Source organism: Macrobrachium nipponense, chromosome 25 (assembly GCF_015104395.2).
Source record: "Macrobrachium nipponense isolate FS-2020 chromosome 25, ASM1510439v2, whole genome shotgun sequence".
NCBI lineage: Eukaryota > Metazoa > Arthropoda > Malacostraca > Decapoda > Palaemonidae > Macrobrachium > Macrobrachium nipponense.
The window spans coordinates 73,936,462-73,959,465 of record NC_087214.1 but is presented as its reverse complement, the minus strand read 5'-3'; the positions used below and the strand labels follow the sequence as shown (position 1 = coordinate 73,959,465).

Below are 23,004 nucleotides of genomic sequence, written 5' to 3'. Positions count from 1 at the left end.
TTTTAGGGCTTCGGCGTAAGAGGGTTAATGTGCGTGTGTAATTTATACTGTCAGTTCCTAATGGGTCAGATTAGCCATACCTTGTAAAAGTACACTAGATTCTAAGATTTTAAATAGTAACATATGAGACTGCCCTGTTATGTATTTTTTCAGTAAAGCAGTACATCTTTTGAAGTGTTTGCATCCAAGACAACTAATGTATCTTGTACAGCAAAAGGAATTCCTTTCAAAGTAAACTGGCAGAAACCTAGATAGAACTATGAACCAGATTTTTAAATCACATTCTGTTTTTAATGAATTAAAATTGTTTTAAATTTTTTGAAACAAAATAAACACTCTGTAAGAGAATTAAACAAAAATACTGTAAAGCTGAAGTTCATCACTTTATCAAAAAGTTAAACTTTCTAATGTAAATAGCGTTACACTCACTACATCTGTTCTACTTTGGGAGTAAATTTGAGTAAGGGTTTCCAGTCATATTTTCTTTCCCCTGGACAGAGGAGGCTCTGTACTGTATTTGTCAGTAGATACAAAGCTAAAATTTTATTCTCAGAGGCTGGCTGCAATGGCAACATCCATGTCTTCACAAGGCAGTTCATGGCTGAATGTGGATGGTGTCGACCAGGAAAAGAATGAAGACCTTGATGAGGATGCTGGCACAGAGGCAGCCTCAGAAGTGGCCTCCTGTCTAATTCGATCCTGCACATCTGTCTCAACAACTACGTGCTCCAGTTGTTCTCACTCCACCAAGATTCTCAGTGAAGCTGTTCACCAGAAAATGGAAGACATAGTGCGCGAACTTTCCCTTCAGATTCAGTCCCTCAAAAACGAACTGAAGGCCCGCGAGAGGGAACAAGAAACAAGAAGTCTTGTTCAGGGGGAGACTCTTAGTAGTCAGGAACCAAGTGACCCAAATACAGAACAGCAGCCACCAAGTGTGGAAAGCAGACAAGAAGAGCAAAGTGCTCAGGAGGAGGTAGGCCAGGCACAGTTGACCGAGAGCAGCGTCGCTGCACAAAATGAGCCTTCGACAGAGAGTAGCACGGATCAGCAAGTGCTGTATGGCAATAGTTTTCTCCCAGCCCAACGCACTGCACCAGTATTTTTACCAGAGCGTGAAAGGCAGGCATCTCCACACAATGTCAGTGACCAGGATTCTGGCAGTGCCGCTGTTCGGCCATCTGCACCATCCCCGACACCTTCAATGCTTTCGCAACGAGGCCAGAGCAGCGCAGGTCCTCCAGTCATGATAGTAAGCACAGCAATGTCAGATTCCCTTTTTGCTCCTAGGGCTCACTTACCTGTTAGACGATTACAGCCTATATCTGGTTCTATCCTTCCACCTCCGTTATTACCGGAGACGACTCCCACTGCCCGCCAGGCTGCAGTAATGAGCCAGTTTACAAGCCAGCAGGTAAGCATATTATTGTATGTAGTCTGCTAATTCCAAGTATGCAGTAGATTTGATTCACAGGGACTTGGTGCAGTCGATATGGGAAAAAGCAATTTAGTTTGTTTTGAGTTCTGTGGCAGGACTACTTAATAGTATGTAGAGAGGAAAACCTCTTTGTTTCCCTGTTAATTTTAGTTTTCTTCGAGATGTAAAATGCAATCCATCGGATTTGATCATTGCTGTATCAGGGAGAGGAATAAAGTACTACTGTAATTGAATTACATCTTTCCAGTCTAGACTAGAATCTCCCCATTTGTTTGTGTGTGTATGACTACATGTACAGTACAAGCCCTTGTTTTACATTAGGTTTAGGTGTTTTTCTTTCCTTAAGTGTCACACTTCAAATTTGCCTTTTTATAGTAGCACCCTGTTTTAGGGGAATCTGCCCTTCAAGTTTACCTCGTTTACAAGTTTTCTTCATTCCTTATCACTTTTAGACACATATCCCATTTTGTGTGTATTCTTGAATGTGTGTTGTGATTTGAGTTTTTGCTCCCCTGTTTATGAGAATGTCTTTAAAGTTTTATCAAGATCGTCCTTTTTAATTCTAAAGTATTCAAAATACAGTAACTAGGCTTTGAGGTCCTACCTGGATTTTCCTGAAAGGACTTTGGAGATGAGAGGTTTAATTATAAGTGACAGGACTTAATCCTTGCACTGAGATTTTACTATTTGCGGGTAAAATAATAGAATGCCTCTCTCTCTGTTATAAATTAAAGCGTTCAGTTCACTAGTTAGGTGGAAGCTTTAGTAATAATAATATTACTGACAAAGACAGTGGTGTGGTGAATTTTTAGTTGCTGGTATTGATTTTACAGTTTTTTAATATCACAAAGTTCAAATTAGACCACTGAATCATTTCTAGGCTCTCCCAAAGGGAAAGACATGCGACAGGTAGGTGGGCTAAATAATAAAGAATCGTGTAAAAGTATGTAATTGTGTTTTTATACAAAGCTGCTGCTCTGAATCTTCAACATGTAAAATATAATAGTTGCACATGTTTGTACTTGATAAATTGCTGCCTGTGCATTATTTTCTTTTCAGTGTACAGTAAATGTTTTCACTTATTTACCTTTTTTTTTTTTGAAGAGTACAAATTTTTTGCAGCAAAACAAGAAAGAAATACCATGCAGTATGTCCTGGAGATGCAGGAAGTTAACAGAAAGTTTGCATAACAATCTTTTTATTTTATTGCAGCATATGTTTGGAATGTATATTAATTTTTGCTCACAAATGCATCAATACCTTAAGGATAATTTTTTTTTATTTGGCAGTTCTCTTGTATGCCTCTTGTAAAAGCAAAATGTTTTATGGTTATGTATTTTACTAAACATGCATACATCCTGTACACATGCTCTAAAATCACCAGGTTCTTTTAAATAATGCTTAATGCATTAGGGCATGGGGACCAGCAAATTTTTATTTTGGATTTGATCTGTGAAACAAGTTTCAAGTTTTAATTTCCTCGTTTACTTTCAGTGTGTGCTGTTGTGTAAATGGAATATGGCAGTCATGCCAGCCTCATCATCCTTCTCTTTTAAAGTTTTCCCTCTGCGTTAATGACATGTACAGTCCTCCAACTTTTGATTTATCTGTCCTTTTGGCTGGTGACCCCAGGATTGCCCCCCCCCCTCATTTAGTATTTTCATCAATTTTTTCTACATTAGGGTAGGGCATCCAAATTTTCCAGATATCAATGGAAGGAAGGTCTAACTTTGCTTTATCACTTGTGGTTCAGGCTTACCATTTGAAAGTGTGATATCTTGACCTTGTGATTGATTTCAAGGTTATGCTTACAATAATTGTCAATGTTTATTCTTATGTTTTCAATATAAATTAGGTCATGTAACTAATTATGTTCCCCTAAAGCCTTGTTTAGTTTAATTTGTTTTGAGTTCTACTTAGTTTAATTTGTTTTGAGTTCTACTGCAGAATCAGATTTGGGTATGTGTACCCAACATATCCCACCCAAGTTCTCCAAAATCAGGATGTCATTCATTATTACTGTATGTTCTTACAGGTTACCAGTGGCCTTGGACATGAATCGGATGACGATGACTTTCACAGCACGAGTGATAACGATGATACACCTAATATCCCAAGTGAAGTGAGGTGTGTAAAGTCATCTAATTATTGGTGTTATGTCTTTGTATTTAGTGGGCAGGGGAAAACTCCAGTCACTTGAGTAATGTGAAAGAAGCTTAGACAGGTTCCTGTTTTTCAAAACTTATCTCCTATAACTCTCTATCTCTTGATTATTAAGGGAAGAGGGGGCTGTCGTGTTAGATGACAATTTGAAAGATTTTGGTTTATATTTCAATAGTGGAATTGCACGTTTCATACTGTGCTCTTTTGAAGAGCGCTGGCCACCTGATGCCATTTTTGAAAAACAGGACTTTGACATTCATACCACTTAATAAGGTGACTTGGGACATCTCCAAACCACACATGATTTTCTCCTCTGACCTTTGGTTTTGTGACGCCAGTGCGATTTATCCCGAAAATAACCATTTTTCAAATTCTATCCCCTCCCTTGATACTTAATATTAAGACCTTGGATTACTACCACATATAGACTTGATGTAGACCGCCAATCAAATGAAAAGTTTTTATTCTAAAAGTAATTTTTTTGCCAGATATGAATTTTTTTTATGGTAAAAAAATAAACCCTATAAATCAAGAAAAAATGTAAGAAAAAAATGAAACAAAAACGGGAAAAAAGGGCTAATGCGATTGTTGTATAATGCCTTTCTAATTTATACGTGCCAAATTTCAATGCTGTAGCGTTAAAACTAAGAGAGGAGATAGAATTTGAAGGTCAATAAGTATAGTTTGAGATACGGGCATTCAAAGTTTTTCTTTGTATTTTTACAAAGACACTGTTAATAAATCATGATTATTATGAATTTTTATTCACTTTTGGGTATTAATTAACCAGAACTATGATATTTATCATAATTAATCATAAATGAAGATCCCTTTGCTCAAAGATCGTAGCCTGGGGCACTCCATCACACACACTCTCCTTTACTAACTCCACTATTATCGCCAATATTTTGATCTCCTGAACTCTTATAAATTAGAGTCAATTTTCTTCTATGTTAGCGAGATGTTTTGCTTGTCTTTTCCTCTTTGGCATGAAAACCTTGCCGAAACAAAGAAAAGCAGATATAAATGCAAGCAAATGTCAGAGGTGAAACTCGAATATGTACTCTCATGTTTCTGCTTGCACTGAAGGGTGTAAAGCTGTCTTCCCGTATTGTGACTCATGGAATCTCTACAGGTGCAATTTCTCACAATTTGTTTGATAATCATCAAAATTTACAATACCAGAAGAAATACCGTACTGCATTTTCTTGTACGGATCAATGTCTTTGGCTTACTTTTACAAATTACCCTGTAGCTATGAAATTGAGGGGAATTTTGACAAAATTTTTTGTTTACGCATTCTCCATTGCCATACGAAGCTCCATGAATTTTTTCATGATTTTGCGATTTTCGCCCTATATTGGCCTGCCGGCGCCCTTAGATGTCAAATTAACCTATATTTTTTATCCCCAGTTCATTAACTAAATCCTAACCTTTTCATTGTTAGGCAGACTTCTTGAACTACCTTATTCTTTTGCAGCAGTAACTTTTTTGAATGCCCAATGTGTGGACTGGCATTCCAACAAGGAGCGCTTCGACTTTTGGAAGAACACATCAACACTCATCTTGAGTATGTGTGTCCAGTCTGCTCCATGGCATTCCAGCGAAATAACAGCAAAAAGTAGGTGGTGATTGCCCTTTATTAAGTATGGTATAGCACACACAAATATTATATTTCTTTTTAATTCTTAACAGAAGACATTGAAGGGCATTTTAAAGTAAGTTGAGAACAAAACCATGTAAAAGTGTTTGTAAATTAGTTGTTTTTCCTCCTTGAATTGAAAAGGACTAATAGATTGTGCATAACTTGATCAAATACTTGTGGTTAAGCCAGTTACTACCAGTTAAATATGTATTAGAAATGTATTGGAATGTAATGAGAGAAATGCATGTGGAAGCAGTAGAATGGAGACTAGTAGAAAGGCCCTAAATGTTGATCATGTATGACAGTAAATTTGTTTATGTACATAAATGACAAATTGTTGCCTTTGGCAGTCACCTAAACTTGATGTGACGGTTTCCTTTCCTTCTCATCTCCATTTCTCTGTTGTATGCAGATTAACTTCGCAGTCAATGGAATACATTTGTATGCATTGAATCAAAACTGTAACAATAATGCATGGTATTAAAAAATTCTATATATAGCACAGTATATTATCAGCATTTATATTTCCGTCTAGGTTTGAAGATCACGTACACGCCCACTTTGGTGACGAGGTCAGCGAAGATGATAATCCACTGGACCCATCAGGACCTTGGGCATATAGAAGCACTAGGTTACTGGAGATTGACTAAAGGAAAAGCTGGTTATGGACACATTACCCTGACACAAAAAAGCAGGACATGAAAATTCAGCTTTGTGAATTATCAGTTTGTCTTTTTGTGTTTTATATGAAATCTTTGTTTACCAAAAATTATATTACTTATAAGAAAGTGACATTTATTTGTTGTTTTTATTACTGTTATCTGTGAACTTGTTTTATGCTGTTTAGAATTTATTTCTCAGATATAATATCCCGGATTATTTCAAATGCAGTTGTCATTGTCCTGTTTTGGTATATTTTGTGGGTTATGAAAATCTTTTCCCTGACGAATTGTTTGGGATTAGCTACATGTTTTATACAGTATACAGTATAGAGCACTTTATGAAATTATTTCTGTATTTTGTTGACCTCTTCTTCATTTTGTCTTCTTGTGGTATGGTTCTGTAGTTTGGTACATTATACCCATATTGTAGTCAAGTTATAATGGTGCATTTAGATTTATATATTGTGAATCATTGACAATAATTGAATTTTCAAATGAATTTTCATTTATTCGCCATGTATAGAGTGTATAAAAGGATATAAAATTTTTAACCATAAATGCTGAATTTATATTCATCTTAGCATACTCTGAAGAATATGTAACTACAAATATCGCAAGTTTGTTTTTTAAAATTATATGAAATCATAACCTAGTTACTCTATGCTGTTTCCATGTTTATCAGTGCAGTATTGTATTTATGGAATTGTTTGGAGTTACGTGGCACAAATTTGATAGCTTTGAAGAGGCATTTATTCTGCTCTAAGCTTTCAGTCCTAGATGTGAAAATACTTCCCAGGGGTACAGAGTAATATTATAAGTTTCCTAATTATAAAGCATTTAGCTGTATAGCTCGCAGGACTTCTTTTAGTTGTCAGAAATGTGAAAGAACGATATCGGTGGAAAACCTGCAGTTAACTATACTAGGCAGCAGCTTTCCGTTTGCTGTTCCCTTCGTACTCTACATTCTGCATGTGTTGAATAAAATGTACTCTTAACATTCAGAATACATGTACGTACATTGTAATAAATATTAGCACTTATTGCATATGCAGTCATCTTAGTTATTATTATGCATTAATAAAAATTAATGCAAATAAACCTTGCATTCCTTGTCCTTTTTGATTGAGAGCATTGTTTTTTTAAGATATGTCTCTTCAACAGGATTGCTCTTTTCTTGGTAGATTATACCTTTTTGTTTAAATAACATGTCTGGATCCTAAAGCACATAAGCTCTGGATTTTAATTCTTGGTGTATCAGTGGTAGCTACAATTGGATCAATATTTCAATGAGCAAGATTCAAGTTACTGAGCAAAACTGGATCAAAACTTTAATATGTAAGATTAAGGCCACTTAGCCAAAATCATAAGAGGGATATAGTGTGTTCCACAGGCTTGAATGTATAACGATCTATAAATGACTTAAAGTCTATATGGAAAAGATCACATGAGAGGCTGATCTGCTGCAATACTAGTTTGCCCACTTAAGTCATTAGCTGAGTAGGGAAGGGAATAGTTAAATGCTCATGACCATAAGACAGCCGATAAATTTACTTCACTTGACCTCCACAGGTAGAGAATACTGTAGATCACCCAATCTGCAAAGACAATCACACCTTGATTCAATTTTGACCACACAGTCACATTTTCAGACTCGGATTCTGCAACTGATAGCATAAAAATTCAAAGAAAATATTCTTACTAACCTTATAAGGAAGTAGTAGGCTATATACTTCACTAGACTATGGACTATGTCCACCTTTGATGGTAATGGTAATATGTGCTTTTAATGTAGTACATACTCATATTTACCAGTCATCCAGTAACTGTGTTCTCGATCCAGATTGCTATTTTTTTCTTACTGCCTTTTTAATACCAGCTTAACCTAACTCTTACCAGTAACAGTAATGTTGTTACCATATTAGTCAAAACGGAAGAATTTAGTTTTATAATTACTACATGTTCCTAGGGAAAACAATGGAATTATCAATTATTTATTTTTAAGATTATCACACAAAGATTTTTTATATACTTCTATACAATATCTGGCTACATACATATCTTACAGAAGTCCATTGTCAGCCGAAGGCTGTGGAATACGATCTGCACCCATTTCAACTTCCAGATCAAAGTAACTCATCTTGTTGTAGGTGTAATACTCGGTGTTGGGATATTCTCCTGTCTTGCTTGCGCCTGGGCCAACAGCTATTATAAGAAAAAAAAATTGTTCAGTACTCCTGAGATGCAATAGGACTTAATATTAAACAAGAATGGGAAATGAAAAATATATATAAAAAAACTAATTATCTTCAAGGACTAAGAAAGGTGCCTGAAGTGGGATTATGATGAAAAGCCCTGGTTTTTATAAAAAAAAAAAATAAATTACTTAAAAAATTTGTGATTTGTTTCTTTAGTATTACAAACCATTGCCTGCATTTTGGAGACTCCTTAGGTGTGAAGGTAATCAGCCAACAGACTGGCTAGTTGAATCTCTCCCCAGAAACATCATGATAGTCAGCAAAGGGCCATGACTTCTGTAACCTACATGATTTGGCTTAGGGAAAACCTACAGGGAACTACCTAAGACCTGGTTGATATAACTGCTGTCCAGATAACTATACATATTCCATCTATTAAACAGGGAAAGCAGAGGAGTCATCTCTCGAGCCAAAACTCTGTGATAGGATACCTGATTGTGTAGCATACCTGATCTAGCTCATACTTGGCCTGGCTAGTACCTCAGAAGAGGGAAGAGAGGAAACAAGTCATTCAACCATTTAACCTCCTCCCATATGACCTCAAAGTGCCTTGGACAAGATCCTTTATACCAGCAAGGAGTTTAAATGACTAAACGACCCATTGAGCACCTGCCACAGGTCCTAAAGAGGGGTATCCAAGGACCTGTGGACAGTGACCCTCTGGTAAAACGAGGTAAAGGTAATCTCGTGTCTCCAAACACCTGCCCTTAGCACCTGTGAAAAATGATATTGTTAAGATACAATAAAGTTTGTTCATACTTACCTGGCAGATATATATATATAGCTGTATTCTCTGAAGTCCGACAGAATTTCTAAAAACTTACGACACACGTAGTGGGAGTAGGGTGGTTAGTACCCATTCCCGCCGCTGGGAGGCGGGTGTCAGGAACCATTCCCATTTTCTACCAGATTTCTATCTCCACTGTCTCCTGAGGGGAGGTGGATGGGTACTAAAAATATATATATCTGCCAGGTAAGTATGAACAAACTTTATTGTATCTTAACAATATCATTTTGTTCATGAAACTTACCTGTCAGATATATATATAGCTGAATCCCACCTTTGGCGGTGGGAGAGACAGAAAAAGGATTTTAGGAAACATATAAATGTAGATGATTGACATCTTGGTTCCTTACCTGTTAGCATAGCTGACTTCGTGATTACTGCCACCCAAGCCTGCATCTGCTTCACTAGAGTTACCAACAAGGTAGAGACCTGTGTAGTTGGTGCGCTCTAGATGATCTGTCAACGGGGACGAGACCACAATGTGACTAGACCATGACCATACTTCTGAGGACAACGAGGCAAAAAACCACCACCTAAGTAGCCTAACCAAATACTCCCATATACAAAAGGCTAAAAGAAGGGACGACCGTATTCGGCGGCCGACCCTACAACCATAAACATTACAATCATTAAAAAAACTCACCTACCCTTTTCTATGGGAAAGGATGAGTGCTACCTCCTGCCCCAAAGATAGTGTCTGCGGCGACGTATGGTCCAAGAGAGTAACAGTTTTCATATGTCGTTCTGACCTCCTGTAAATAGTGCGAGGCGAACAACGAGTTACTTCTCCAAAAAGTGGCACTTAAAATATCTTTGAGAGCCATATTTTTCTGAAAGGCTATAGAAGTCGAAATAGCCCTTACTTCGCGAGCGTTAACTTTTAAGAGTTTAAAGTCACTGTCTTTACAATTAGAGTGCGCCTCCTTAATGGTGTTCCTTAAAAAGAATGCCAGTGCATTCTTGGACATGGGCATATTAGGTCTCTTGACCGAACACCATAAGTTCTCCGCAGAACCTCTACACTCCTTTGTCCTACGAAGATATTCTCTAAGAGCCCTGACCGGACACAGGACTCTTTCTGGCTCTTGACCAATGATTTCTGCCATACCCTTGATTTCAAACGTTTTAGGCCAAGGATTGGAAGGGTTTTCATTCTTAGCCAAGAATGACATACCCAAAGAGCAGACCGCATTATGCCCTTTGAAGCCGACGTGTTTACTAATAGCCTGTATCTCGCTAACTCTCTTCGCCGTCGCCAGAGCAGACGCAGTTAGGAATACAGTCTTCTTCGTCAAATCTCGCAAAGAGGCAGAGTAAAGGGGTTCAAAGCGGCTTGACATTAAAAACTTGAGAACCACGTCCAGATTCCACGAAGGTAACTTCGGTAGCGGTACCTTGGTGGTCTCAAAAGATCTCAGTAGATCATGTAGATCCTTGTTATTAGCAAGGACAAGACCTCTATGTCGAAAAACTACAGATAAGACACTTCTGTAGCCTTTAATGGTTGACACTGCAAGTTTCAAATCTCGTCTGAGATAAAGAAGGAAGTCGGCGATCTGGCTCACAGAGGTCGTGGTGGAGGAAACTCCTTTCTTTTTACACCAGCTCCTAAACGCTGCCCACTTCGATTGGTAAACCGCAATTGAAGAAGGTCTCCTTGCGGGGGCGATAGCTTTAGCCACAGGTTTCGAAAAACCTCTCGCTCTGGCCAACTTCTGGATAGTCTGAACGCTGTCAGACTCAGAGCAGAGAGGTTTTTGTGGTACCTCTCGAAGTGGGGCTGTTTGAGTAGATCTCTCCTTAATGGAAGAGATCTCGGAAAATCCACCAGGTAGGACATCACCTCTGTGAACCAGATCGCTGCGGGCCAAAAGGGGGCGATTAACGTCAACCTTGTCCCCTCCGAAGCTGTGAACTTTCTCATCACTTCTCCCAGAATCTTGAAGGGGGGAAATGCGTAGAGATCTAGGCCCGTCCAATCCCATAACAGGGCGTCCACTGCTACTGCCCCCGGATCGAGAACCGGGGAGCAGTAAAGAGGAAGTCTCGCCGTCCTTGCGGTTGCAAATACGTCCACCAAAGGGCGTCCCCAAAGACCCCACAGTTCCTGGCATACGTCCTGATTGAGGGTCCACTCTGTCGGCAGCAACTGTCCTTGTCGACTGAGGAGATCCGCACGGACGTTCTCGACTCCGGCAATGAACCTTGTCAAGATCGTGATCTCTCTCGCCTTCGCCCAAAGCAGAATTTCTTTCGCTAGAGCGAACAGGGAGCGAGAGTGAGTTCCTCCTTGTTTCTTCAAGTATGCCAGGGCTGTGGTATTGTCCGAGTTGACTTGGACTACTCGACGGGAGACTTTGTCCTGAAAGAACTGGAGCGCTAACTGAACCGCTGCCAGCTCCTTGAAGTTGATATGCCAGGCTACCTGTTCCCCTCTCCAGCTGCCTGACACTTCCTCCCCCCCTAGTGTTGCTCCCCACCCCGTGGATGACGCGTCGGAGAACAACACTAGGTCGGGGTTCCGAAGCTTGAGGGATATGCCCTCTGATAGCTTTAACGGATCGAGCCACCATCTTAGATGGCTCTTTACCTCTTCTGAGATGATTAAGATCATGTCGAAGTTGTCCTTCTCTGTCCAGTTGTCCGACAGGAAGAACTGAAGAGGTCGGAGGTGTAGCCTCCCCAGGGAAACAAACTTCTCCAGCGAGGAAATGGTGGTCCCCAGCAGACTCATCCATTCCCTCACCGAGCATGAATCCTTCCCTAGAAAGGCTGACACTTTCTCTATGCCTCGTTGCTGACGTTCCTGGGACGGAAAAGCCTGAAAAGCCACTGAATCCATCTGAATCCCCAGATACACGATGGACTGTGTTGGGGTCAGATGTGACTTTTCGAAGTTCACCAGAAGTCCCAGGGACGCAGCTAAAGACAGAGTCGTTTGCAGGTCCTTCAGGCACCGGGTCTGCGAAGAAGCTCGTATGAGCCAGTCGTCCAGATAGAGCGAGATCCTGATGTTGGAAAGATGGAGCCACCTCGCCACATTCTTCATTAAGATGGTGAACACAAATGGGGCCGTACTCAGACCGAAACAAAGAGCCCTGAACTGAAACACCTTTCCTTTCAGGACGAACCGAAGGTACTTCATAGACTGGGGGTGTATCGGGACGTGAAAGTATGCGTCCTGAAGATCGAGTGATACCATCCAATCTCCCGGTCTTAAGGCCCCCAGAACTGACTGAGGTGTCTCCATCTTGAACTTCTGCTTTTCTATGAAGAGGTTCAGACGACTTACATCCAAGACTGGCCGCCACCCTCCCGAGTGTTTCGGAACAAGAAACAATCTGTTGTAGAATCCTGGCGTAGCCAGGTCTAAGACCTGTTCCACTGCTCGTTTCTCGAGCATCTGCTCGAGCAGATCGAAAAGTATCTTCTGTTTTTCTTGAGGATACGACGGGGACAAGTCCCTGGGAGTGGAAGTCAGAGGGGGAGGCCTTACGAAAGGAATCTTGTACCCCTTCTCTATGATATTGAGAGACCAGGTGTCTGCCTCTCTTTCTCTCCAGGCTCCTCCAAACAACTGAAGCCTGGCTCCTACCGGTGACTGAAGTAATGCACTCTCACTTCTTGCCCCTGGACTTAGCCGGGGCTCTACCTCTAGGAAGACTCCTTCCTCGGGGTAAAGATCTAGCTGAAGATCCTCCACGAAAGGGCTTCTGCTTCCTACTAGACTGGACTCCTGAAGACGTGGAAGGGACAGCAGGACGTCTCGACGACTGAGCCAAAAGGTCTTGAGTGGCTTTCTCCTGAAGACTTACTGCCAGATCCTTCACCATAGCCTGGGGGAAGAGATGACTCGAGAAAGGCGCATACAAAAGTTTCTCTGTGAGGGAGAGACAGACTTAGCCGCAAAATTGCAATAAAGCGATCTTTTCTTCAACACGCCTGCTGAAAAATGAGAGGCTAACTCCTCTGAGCCATCCCTGACGGCCTTGTCCATGCATGACAATACACTGGACAGCTCCCCCAAGCTGATCGAATCTGGCTTACGAGACTGGTTGTCTAACACACCGAGACACCAGTCTAAAAAGTTAAAAACTTCCAAGGACCTATAAAGACCCTTCAACAGATGGTCAAGTTCCGAAGTCGTCCACGACACCTTCGCTGAGGCTAAAAGAGCTCTCCTTGAGGCATCCACCACGCTGGCGAAATCTCCTTGTGCTGACGTCGGAACCTTCAATCCTAACTCCTCACCGGTTTCATACCACATCCCTGCCTTACCGCTAAGCCTAGACGGAGGCAGGGCGAAAGTGGTGCTTCCCTTAGCTTTTCTAGTCTCCATCCAGGCGTTAACCTTACGGAAAGCCCTCTTGGTAGACAACGACGTCTTCATTTTCACAAACCCTGGTGTTTTCTTAGCTTTCGACGATGAAAACTGCGATGGAGGAGAAGGAGGAGCAGAAGGAAGGAAGGTATCTCCAAATGAATCCCGGAGCAGCCGAGCCAATACTTGGTAGTCTGAAGAAGACGACGTCGAGGGTTGTTCTTCGTCAACATCCTCAGAAGAACAGCTTAATTCCCCTTCTTCCTTACCCGAGTGAAACTCCGAAGAAAGAGGCAGAAGTCCTTTTGCTCCAAGTCTCATGTCAGAACGATGACGAGAAGAGGGTAGTGTACCCTTAACAGAATCCTTAACAGTCACAGGATCAGCAATCATAACTTGAGTAGAACGCGAAGTTGAAGGAAGACGTGTAGCGTCAGCCAAAGACTCGGGAACAACGTCCGATCGAGAGCGAACTTCCATATTCTCGTCCAAAGAGTTCTTACGACAATGTCTACTAGCGTCCATCGGAGCGTCCAACCTAGCGTCCAACTGAGCGTCCAACGAAGCGTCCAAAGAAGCGTCGAGCGGAGCGTCTCTCCTAGCGTCGAGCGGAGCGTCCTCCTCGGTTCCCTAAGCGTCCCGCGTGCCTCCCTACGAACATCCCGCGAAGAAACAGGGACTGACACTTGACGAGCGTCCCGTTGAGCGTCAACACAAGCATGACAAAGCGGAGCAGAACGTACTAAAGTTCGTCCGTCAGGAACTAAAACATCGTCATCAGAAACGTCGATGTCGGAACGCCGAGCGTCCTTACGTCGAGAAGAGAGGGCAGAATGAAGAACTCTCTCTCTCTCCTGACGCTTACCGCCACCTCTAGACGAACACTGGGGAGCAGAACGAAGCCTAGAGGGCGAAATACCAGGAGACGAGGACGAAAGAGGAGCAGGTGGAGAAGACTGTCTTGTTCTCTTGATCGGAAGTCTGTCGTCCTTCTTGCGACGAGGAACCGTATCCTTCTGCATAAGTAAAGCGTCCAGTTGCCGTTGCATAGCAAGGATTATCTCAGTCTGAGAAGTCTACCTTGACTATGGGGAGACGAGCTGTGCCTGTGAGAAGGTGAGGGGCGAGGGGACGCCTTCTTCCTTCTCCCAGGAACAGCCTTGGCTCTAGAGCGACTAGGGCGCTCGAAGGCGTCATCATCCGATGACGTCCTAGACTTCTTCTGGGGCGGAAAGGCTACGCTTTCCGGAGAAGAATGCCAATCAGACATAGCATGACGTGAAGCGTCTTGATCTTGAAGAGTCCTCTTCAAAGGCCGCGGGAATCCGGATGAGCATTCCCACCCCATTGCCGGGGCGGGGAGGGAACGCGTCGGAAGACGAAAAACAATCTCTCTGGATACGTGCTCGAGCACGCTCCTTAGCAGCCTGGGAAGCGTCCACAGGAACTGCTGAAGGGACGTCAGATCGGTGGGGGATCCCCGTAACCCTCCTTCGGCCTTCGACATGCCCTCTTCCTGAGTCCTGGGAGTCCGGCAGAGGTCCCAGCCTAGAGGCGCTATAGGGCCGATCTGACGCCCCCTCCACTTCACTAGGGGCACTATCACTGCACTTAGTTTGCCTGTTTTCAAGGGCAAGCACTTTAGATTCAAGCGTTTTCAATGAATCCAGAATAAGTGAAAGGGCATTACCCTCCGCAGATACCACTTGAGGGCCCGAAGGCAACACTACGGGGTTAGGAGACACAAAATCTAAAGGAGGGTTAGAAGGGGTTACATTAAGACCCTGTCTGCTACCCGATTTACTCCTGGAGGAAGACCTCCTGATCCTGTCACGCTCTAATTTATTTACGTAGGATTCATATGTCTTCCATTGTACATCATCCAAACTTTAGCACTCATTACAGCTAAAATCATACTTACAAACTTGCCCCCTACAACCTTTACACAATGTGTGAGGATCAACCAAGGCTTTTGGTAGCCTCACCTTGCATTCAACTTTCAAACACACCCTGGCGCTAGCCGAACTAGATCCGACATATTTAAGGGAAAAACCCAACCAAATTAAAACAAAACAATCCAAAGTCACGTATGCCAGCTATCGATCAAAAAACCAAAAAACCAAAAAATCAAGAGGATACTCAAGCCAATGAAAAGTTTTCCAAAATCCTGAGGCGGAGGTGTGTAAACAGATGTTTACGACACCGGCGACAGAAGAAATCTGATAGAAAATGGGAATGGTTCCTGACACCCGCCTCCCAGCGGCGGGAATGGGTACTAACCACCCTACTCCCACTACGTGTGTCGTAAGTTTTTAGAAATTCTGTTGGAGTTCAGAGAATACACCTATATATATATCTGACAGGTAAGTTTCATGAACAAACTTAATGTTCCTTCAACACACCAGGGATGGGACTTTGCCCTCTTTGCTGGACACGAAGTCTTGTTGATCACAGCCATAAAGAAAGGGTGTTCCTGGACACAACCTCCTCGTGCCTGCCAGTACTGACAAAGAGGCACCAAGTCTCATTCCTTTTGATATGACAGATTCCATATTTCAACACTCGGCTTGATCCCTTTTAACTGTTACTATCAGGTTCATTACCCAAAATCCAAACAGGACTTTGCCAACCTCATCATGTATTCTCTCATTTCTTATTGATCTTCATTTACTTTCAATAACTAGACTGAGTATGCAGCTTATTACTACTTTGCATTCTTTATCTCCCTGAAATTTGTCTATGATACACCTTTGTTTTTTGTCTATTCTTTACTATACCCAGTTCTCATCTTGTTAGCCCATCTCACAAAACTTCTTTTCCAGCAGACTGACTTACAGTCTCCACATTTAAGCCAGTCCTCATTCATTGCCTGCTCCTCCCAAGATAAGGTTTCCAGAAATGCAAATATATTTTGAAATTCAATTGCAAATGTCTTAGTGTTCATCTTCAAGAAGTTTAACTGCATTTAAACCCTGACACCGTCAGCATTTTTGTTAGCTTTTAATATAGACTTTAGTACGGCAATGACAAGTTTAGAATCATTGCTGACGTCTCCTCTACAGCTCCATACATTCCTTAGTGTTCTTTTTCTTGCTCAGTTAATGACTAAGTGATTTGTCAGGTTTCTACAAATGCCATCTAGAGGCATTAAGAAGTTATTTCCCGCATAGAAACAAGTTACATACTATTTTTATTTTCAGCCTCTCTCAGGGCCAAGTTGGAAGTTTTGGAAGGTATATAGGAGTACATACATCTACAACATTTCTGTAAATTAAAATTTTCCTTTTTAAACAAATGGTTCAGAACTGCCCATCATGATGGGACATTCCCTAGTAGAAAAGACTGCAGTATGAATAAATTTAAAAAGACAGAAGTATGAATCAATTTAAATTCAAATAGATACCACAAATGCCATTCTTACAATGCCCTCGATCAACTGTTGTGGCATTTTCAAACCATGGGTTAAAAGGTGTGACACTTACCATGCCCAGGGTCAGTTGGTGTAGCAGGAGAGTCATAGACAAAAGCCTGTTCAGCTACAGGCTCTGGGGCAGCAGCTACAGGCTCAGGTGCAGGTTCGTCAGTCTGGGAAGCGGCTTCTGCTGTCGTTGGTGAAGCAGTGGCTTCGGTGACCTTTTCGCAAAATCCTCGAGATCTCGGGGAGAGAAGGGCGGCTTCAATCTGTCAACAGAGAAAGCTTGTTCACACTCAACAAAATAAATATAACATTACTTTAACAATTTCAGAATAATACCCTACGAAAACAATACAAAGTAGTTACGCTTTAACTTATAGACCTCGGGGAACTCTTTACATACCAACTACAGTAGTACCTCTGGATACGAAATGAATCTGTTCCGAGGCGGCCTTCGTAACCTGATTTTTTCGTATCTTGAACCACATTTTACATGTAAATTGCCTAATTCGTTCCAAGCCCGACAAAAACACCCCAGTAAATTATTTCCAGGCTTACAACACGTTCTAGGGTTACGACATTGATCTGACGGAAGAAATATGACTCCAAAAAGGCAAAATACTGGACATACTTGAGTAATATTCAACTGCATGCAATGTTCAACCCCATTTTTACTGCATATATTAGGACTTTAGCATATGTCCCTTAGCAATAAGTCTAGCCTATGTTAGCAGTTTCTACTGTAGCCTAGTCTATGATTCTGACAGCTGAACCGAAGAAGCTAAAAGCTTAGAATATGCCAATAAAATGTATAAATAATCAGTATGTACTCATTTCAAACAAAAAAAGCTTCCAACCTTTTGTTTACGTTCAGCACTAAGAGTACCGAACGATCGCGGCCAAGCAACCACTTTTACTAGAACACAGTTTAGTAATCATAAATTTTCATTATCTCCCTTCAACTACTGAAACTACCAAACAGTATAATAACAATTCATTTCTATTCTTTATTCTATCTTTACCTAATTGAGATACCGAGTTACTGACAGCTATAATGAAACATAATATTAAAACAGAAAAAGAATTCTAGAAAATATTTGTTGGCATCGATGATAGCAGTCTGATTTATTTTATATTTTATGATATCTAATTCACAATTTTTTTTATTAAATGTATTGCATGTACTCATTTCAAATAATTATTAAGTAACCATTAACTATAAAACGAAAAAAAAAAAAAAAAAAACTTCCAACCTTTTGTTCACGTTCACACTATGAGTAGCGAACGATTGCCAAGCAACCACTTTTACCTAGCACACAGTACAGTACGTAATATGACAATTTGTCGAAAATTGCATTTTTCCTAACTATACAAACCTGAGGTCCTTTAACAATAGGAAGTAGCTAGCGGCAGCTGGAACGGTCGTAAGCTTCGAAACAAGGGTTTTTTTTTTTTTTTTGGGAGAACGGTAGTTAACTGCTTGTCCGAGGTCGTCGCGCGAGGTAAACAAATCACTTTTGCTTTTGGCCCATGCAAAATACGCAGAGTGAGGGGTGGCATGAGGAGGGACTATATGTAAAGGACCTCAGGTTTGTATAGTTAGGAAAAATGCAATTTTCGACAAATTGTCATTTGTTCCGATACGTAATACAAACCATCGGTCCTTTAACAATAGGAAGACTCACTTCTTGGTGGGAGGAATCTGAGTCTTTTAGATGAACAGACTGGTGTTCGTCCATCCCTGGAATGCCTCCCTGGTCGTAAGAGCGAGGGAGGGATCCAAGCCTCTGTCCGATTGATCTGGGGTGTGCACCGCAGGATCAATGGTCAGACCTCTCTGGGCCGAGTACTAAGAGAGAGGCAAGCGTATCTCTTCGTACCAGCATTGTAAGAACTTTTTCCTGTACATGAGCAAATATAAAGTCATGGGTTTGTCTCATGTAGGCATCCACTTCCTCCCCCTTGTAGGAGAAAATGACAATTTGTCGAAAATTGCATTTTTCCTAACTATACAAACCTGAGGTCCTTTAACAAATAGGAAGGTAAACTAGCGGCAGCTGGACGGTCGTAAGCTTCGAACAAGGGGAGAACGGTAGTTAAACTGCTTGTCCGATCGTGCGCTGCGGGCTTTTGCTTTAGGCCCATGCAAAAAGTTGCAGAGTGAGGGGTGGCATGAGGTGGGACTATATGTAAAGGACCTCAGGTTTGTATAGTTAGGAAAAATGCAATTTTCGACAAAATGACAAATTTGTCTAAATTGCATTTTTTTCCTAACTATACAAACCTGAGGTCCTTTTACAATAGGAGGTACTAGCGGGCAGCTGGATAGGTCGTAAGCTTTCGAACAAGGGGTTCGGTAGTTAACTGCTTGTCCGACAGGCGCGCGCGCGCGACTGGGAGTAAACAAATCACTTTTGCTTTTGGCCCAAGCAAAAAAACTGCAGAGTGAGGGGTGGCATGAGGTGGGGCTATGTGTAAAAGGACCTCAGGTTTGTATAGTTAGGAAAAATGCAATTTTAGACAAAATTGTCATTTGTTCCGACACGGCATACAACCTTCGGTCCTTTTATCTACAATAGGAATACTCACTTCTTGGTGGGTGGTAATCTGAGTCTTTTGTGAACAGACTGGTGTTCGCCCAACCTTGGAAGCCTGGCCTGGTCGTAAGAGCGAGGAGGGATCCAAGCCTCTGTCGATTGATCGGGGTGTGCACCGCAGGATCAATGGTCAGACCTCTGGACCGAGTACTAAGAGAGAGGCATGCGTATCTCTTCGTACCAGCAATGTAAGAACTTGTTCCTGTACAGGAGCAAATATAAAGTCATGGGTTTGACTCTTGTAGGCATCCACTTCCCCCCCTGTAGAAGGAAGTGGTGGATATTCTGCTCCTATCCCTAGTGAAAGGGATGGATGGGGCTCTGTCATATAGCTCACCTGCATCTCTCCTCATCCAGCGTAGTGACGACCGTGGCCCTCTGCCCACAGGTAGAGGAGGAAAAGATGGGAAGAGAGAGCCAGTCACTCACCTCTCACACATCCATCCACACAGTCACACCAGGACTCGATGCTGTTCAGCCTGCGAGGGTCTGGGTTAGCTACACAACTGTTGAGCAGCCACCACGGGTCCCAAGAAAAGGTATCCAAGGACCTGTGGGCAATATCCCGAAGGTAGAAGGACGTAAAAGGTAGTCTGTTAGACCAGACACCTGCCTTCAGGACCTGCGCCACGGAGAAGTTCTTACGAAACGCCAACGAGGAGCCAATACTTCTGACTTCGTGAGCTCTCGGACGGGACATACGGATGTCGTCACTACCATCAGCCTCATACGCCCTCCTGATGACCTCACGCAGCCAGAATGAAAGAGTGTTCTTGGATACTTCTTTCTTGGTGACCCGGTGCTAACGAAGAGGCGTCGACACTCAGGCCTGAGGTGTCGAGTTCTCTTCAGATAGCGCCGTAGCGCCCTCACAGGACAAAGCAGCATCTCATCCGCATCATTATCGGTGAAGTCCAATAGGGAGGGAATCGTGAATGACTCGAACCTGTCGTCAGGGATCGACGGGTTCTGAGTCTTCGCAACGAAGTCGGGACGAAATCGAGCGTCACAGATCCCCATCCCTGGAGTGTCGTACGGGCGTATCATAGGAAAGACCATGAAGTTCCCCTACTCTCTTCGCCGATGCCAGGGCCAGCAAGAAGAGGGTCTTGAGGGTCAGATCCCTGTCTGACGACTCTCGGAGTGGCTCGAACGGCGTTCGAGTCAGACTCTAAGGACGAGAGTCACATCCCACGCAGGGGGCCTGAGTTCCCTGGGTGGGCAAGACCTTTCGAAGCTCCTCATAAGCAAGGAGATCTCGAACGAGTTTCGAGATGTCCAATCCCCTCAGTTTCAGGACGAGCGCCAAGGCGGCTCTGTATCCTTTGACTGTGGGGACTGAGAGGAGCTTCTCTCGGCGAAGAAAAACGAGGAAATCCGCTACCTGCTGAAGAGTGGCTCTGAGAGGAGATAGACCCCGTCTACGACACCAACCACAGAACGGCCCACTTCCCCTGGTACACAGCTGCAGAGGACTGACGGACGTTTCCAGCCATCTCTGTTGCTGCGCTACGAGAAAAGCCTCTCGTTCGCAAGAGATGGTGGATAACAGCCAGCCGTGAAGACGTAGAGACTGGACTGCTCGGTGGTACCGCTCGACGTGTGGCTGGGCGAGAAGGTTGTGCCAAGGGGGAATCTCTCTCGGTTCTCCTGCGAGAAGAGCCAGCAGGTCCGGATACCAAATGGCCGGTGGCCATTTGGGAGCCACCAGGATCATCCTGAGATTCGGGGTGTGAACCAGTGCTCGACTGATCACCTTGCGAATCAGGCTGAACGGGGGAAAGGCATAGCGAAGAGGTGTCCCACGGGTGTTGAAGAGCGTCCTCTGCAGCTGCCCATGGGTCCGGCACGGCGAGAAGAACACAAAATGGAGCTTCCTGTTGTGCCGGGTGGCGAACAGATCCACGACTGGTCGCCCCCACAGGTCGAAGAGCCTTTCCGCCACGTCCTGGTGTAGAGACCATTCGGTCCCTATCACCTGATCCCGACGGCTGAGCGTGTCTGCTACTACTACATTCCTCTTCCCTGGAATGTAGCGTGCGACAGCTCTATTGAGTGTGCCTCGGCCCACTCGTGCACCTGCCGAGTCAACTGGTACAACGGGAGAGACACTAGTCCCCCCTGTTTGTTGACGTAGGCCACCACCGTGGTGTTGTCGCACATCAACACCACTGAGTGTCCCATCAAGCGGTCCTGGAACTCTTGGAGAGCGAGGAACGCTGCCTTGAGTTTCCAGTACATTGATGTGAATTGGTGCTTGTCGTTCTCGTCCCACACTCCTGAAGTCAGCAACTCCTCCAGGTGTGCGCCCCATCCTCGGTCGATGCGTCTGAGAACAGCTGCATGTCCGGGGGGGGAGTGCGCAGGGGCACTCCTCTTAAGAGGTTCCTGTCGTCCAGCCACCAGGCTAGGTCCTGCCTCACCTCCTGTGTCAGTGACACTGGAAAAGCTTGGGGGATCCGTCGCCTGTGACCAACCCTCCTTTAGTCTCCACTGAAGAGACCGCAGGTGAAGACGCCCGTGAGGGACTAACTTCTCGAGTGACGACAGGTGTCCGATCACGACTTGCCATCGCTGAGCTGCCTGTTCCTGCCGAGACAGGAACTGGTTGGCTGCCTCCCTGAATCTGCTGATCCGCGAGTCTGCGGGAAAGACTCGCCCTGCTACCGTGTCGATCAGCATACCCAGGTACTTCATCCTCTGCTTGGGCTCGAGATCGGACTTTTCGAAGTTCACAACGATCCCCAGATCGCGACAGAAACTCGAGCAGTCGATCCCTGTCCCGTAGCAACTGCGAGCGGGAGCTCGCCAGGACTAACCAATCGTCGAGATACCTCATCAGACGTATCCCGTGCGAATGGGCCCAAGCAGACAGAGTGAACACTCGCGTGAACACCTGTGGGGCGGTTGAGAGACCGAAGCAAAGTGCCCTGAACTGGTACACCGTCCCGTCGAGGATGAAGCGGAGGTACTTTCTGGAGGACTGATGAATGGGTATTTGGAAATACGCATCCTTCAAGTCCCACTGAAAGCATGAAATCGTTCTCCCTGATGGAGTCGAGCACTGAGCGTGCCGTCTCCATCGTGAACCGGGTCTGGCGAACAAACCGGTTCAGGGGAGAGAGATCTATCCACCGGGCGCCAGCCTCCCGTAGACTTTTCCACCAGGAAGAGTCGACTGTAAAAGCCCGGTGACTGATCCGTGACGATTTCTACAGCTCTCTTGCTCAGCATGGTCTTGATCTCCTGTCTCAGTGCTACGTCCTTCGATGACCCTGGAACGTACGACTGCTGTTGGACCGGGTTGGAGGTGAGGGGTGGCCGAGAATCGAAGGGTAATAGATATCCCTCCCGAAGGACATCTACAATCCAGGTCTCGGCGCCGTAGCGCTGCCAGTTGCCCCATGGCTGGCCAGGCACCCCCCCACTTCCGGCAGCAGGTGAGGGGGAACGCCGTCCCTAGCGTTTCCCCATTTCTTCGACTTTCTTCTCCCAGAGCCTCCACGGGAGGAGGAGGGCTGGGAGGAGGGCTGGTTACGGCCCCCCTTGCCAGAAGTCGAAGAAGACAGAGTCATTCCCCGGGGCTGTCGACGCAGCTACCGTCTTAGCCACCGAGGAAGCGCTTAGCCGAGCTCTTAGACTTCGGCCGCAGTCCGAGGCTGCCCAGAAGCCTTCGAGACCGCCTGGTGAACCAGCCGGTCACTGTCGTCAGTGCGCCGTC

The 23,004-nt window shown here is 43.9% G+C and overlaps 2 protein-coding genes across 11 annotated transcripts in view; one reads left to right on the top strand and one right to left on the bottom strand.

The window, feature by feature from the left end:
* Window positions 1–6,953, top strand: part of LOC135199537 (tax1-binding protein 1 homolog) — an 83,011-nt gene extending 76,058 nt beyond the window's left edge. For 6 of the 9 annotated variants that reach the window (XM_064227680.1, XM_064227683.1, XM_064227682.1 and 3 more), the window contains exons 13-16: window positions 554–1,414; window positions 3,474–3,565; window positions 5,082–5,222; window positions 5,782–6,953. In XM_064227680.1, the coding sequence (XP_064083750.1) occupies window positions 554–1,414; window positions 3,474–3,565; window positions 5,082–5,222; window positions 5,782–5,896 (1,209 nt within the window). In that variant the 3' untranslated portion in view covers window positions 5,897–6,953. The remainder of the gene's footprint in view (window positions 1–553; window positions 1,415–3,473; window positions 3,566–5,081; window positions 5,223–5,781) is intronic. The other 3 variants (XM_064227688.1, XM_064227687.1, XM_064227681.1) reach the window with 3 other exon arrangements.
* The window catches only part of LOC135199539 (uncharacterized), a 51,816-nt gene that overhangs the window by 7,350 nt on the left and 21,462 nt on the right, over window positions 1–23,004 (bottom strand). Inside the window, exons 2-3 of one of the 2 annotated variants that reach the window (XM_064227690.1) lie at window positions 16,754–16,952; window positions 7,963–8,110 (exon numbers count right to left, since the gene is read on the bottom strand). In XM_064227690.1, the coding sequence (XP_064083760.1) occupies window positions 7,968–8,110; window positions 16,754–16,952 (342 nt within the window). In that variant the 3' untranslated portion in view covers window positions 7,963–7,967. Of the gene's footprint in view, window positions 1–7,886; window positions 8,111–16,753; window positions 16,953–23,004 lie in introns of those variants that run through there. The other variant, XM_064227689.1, reaches the window with a different exon arrangement.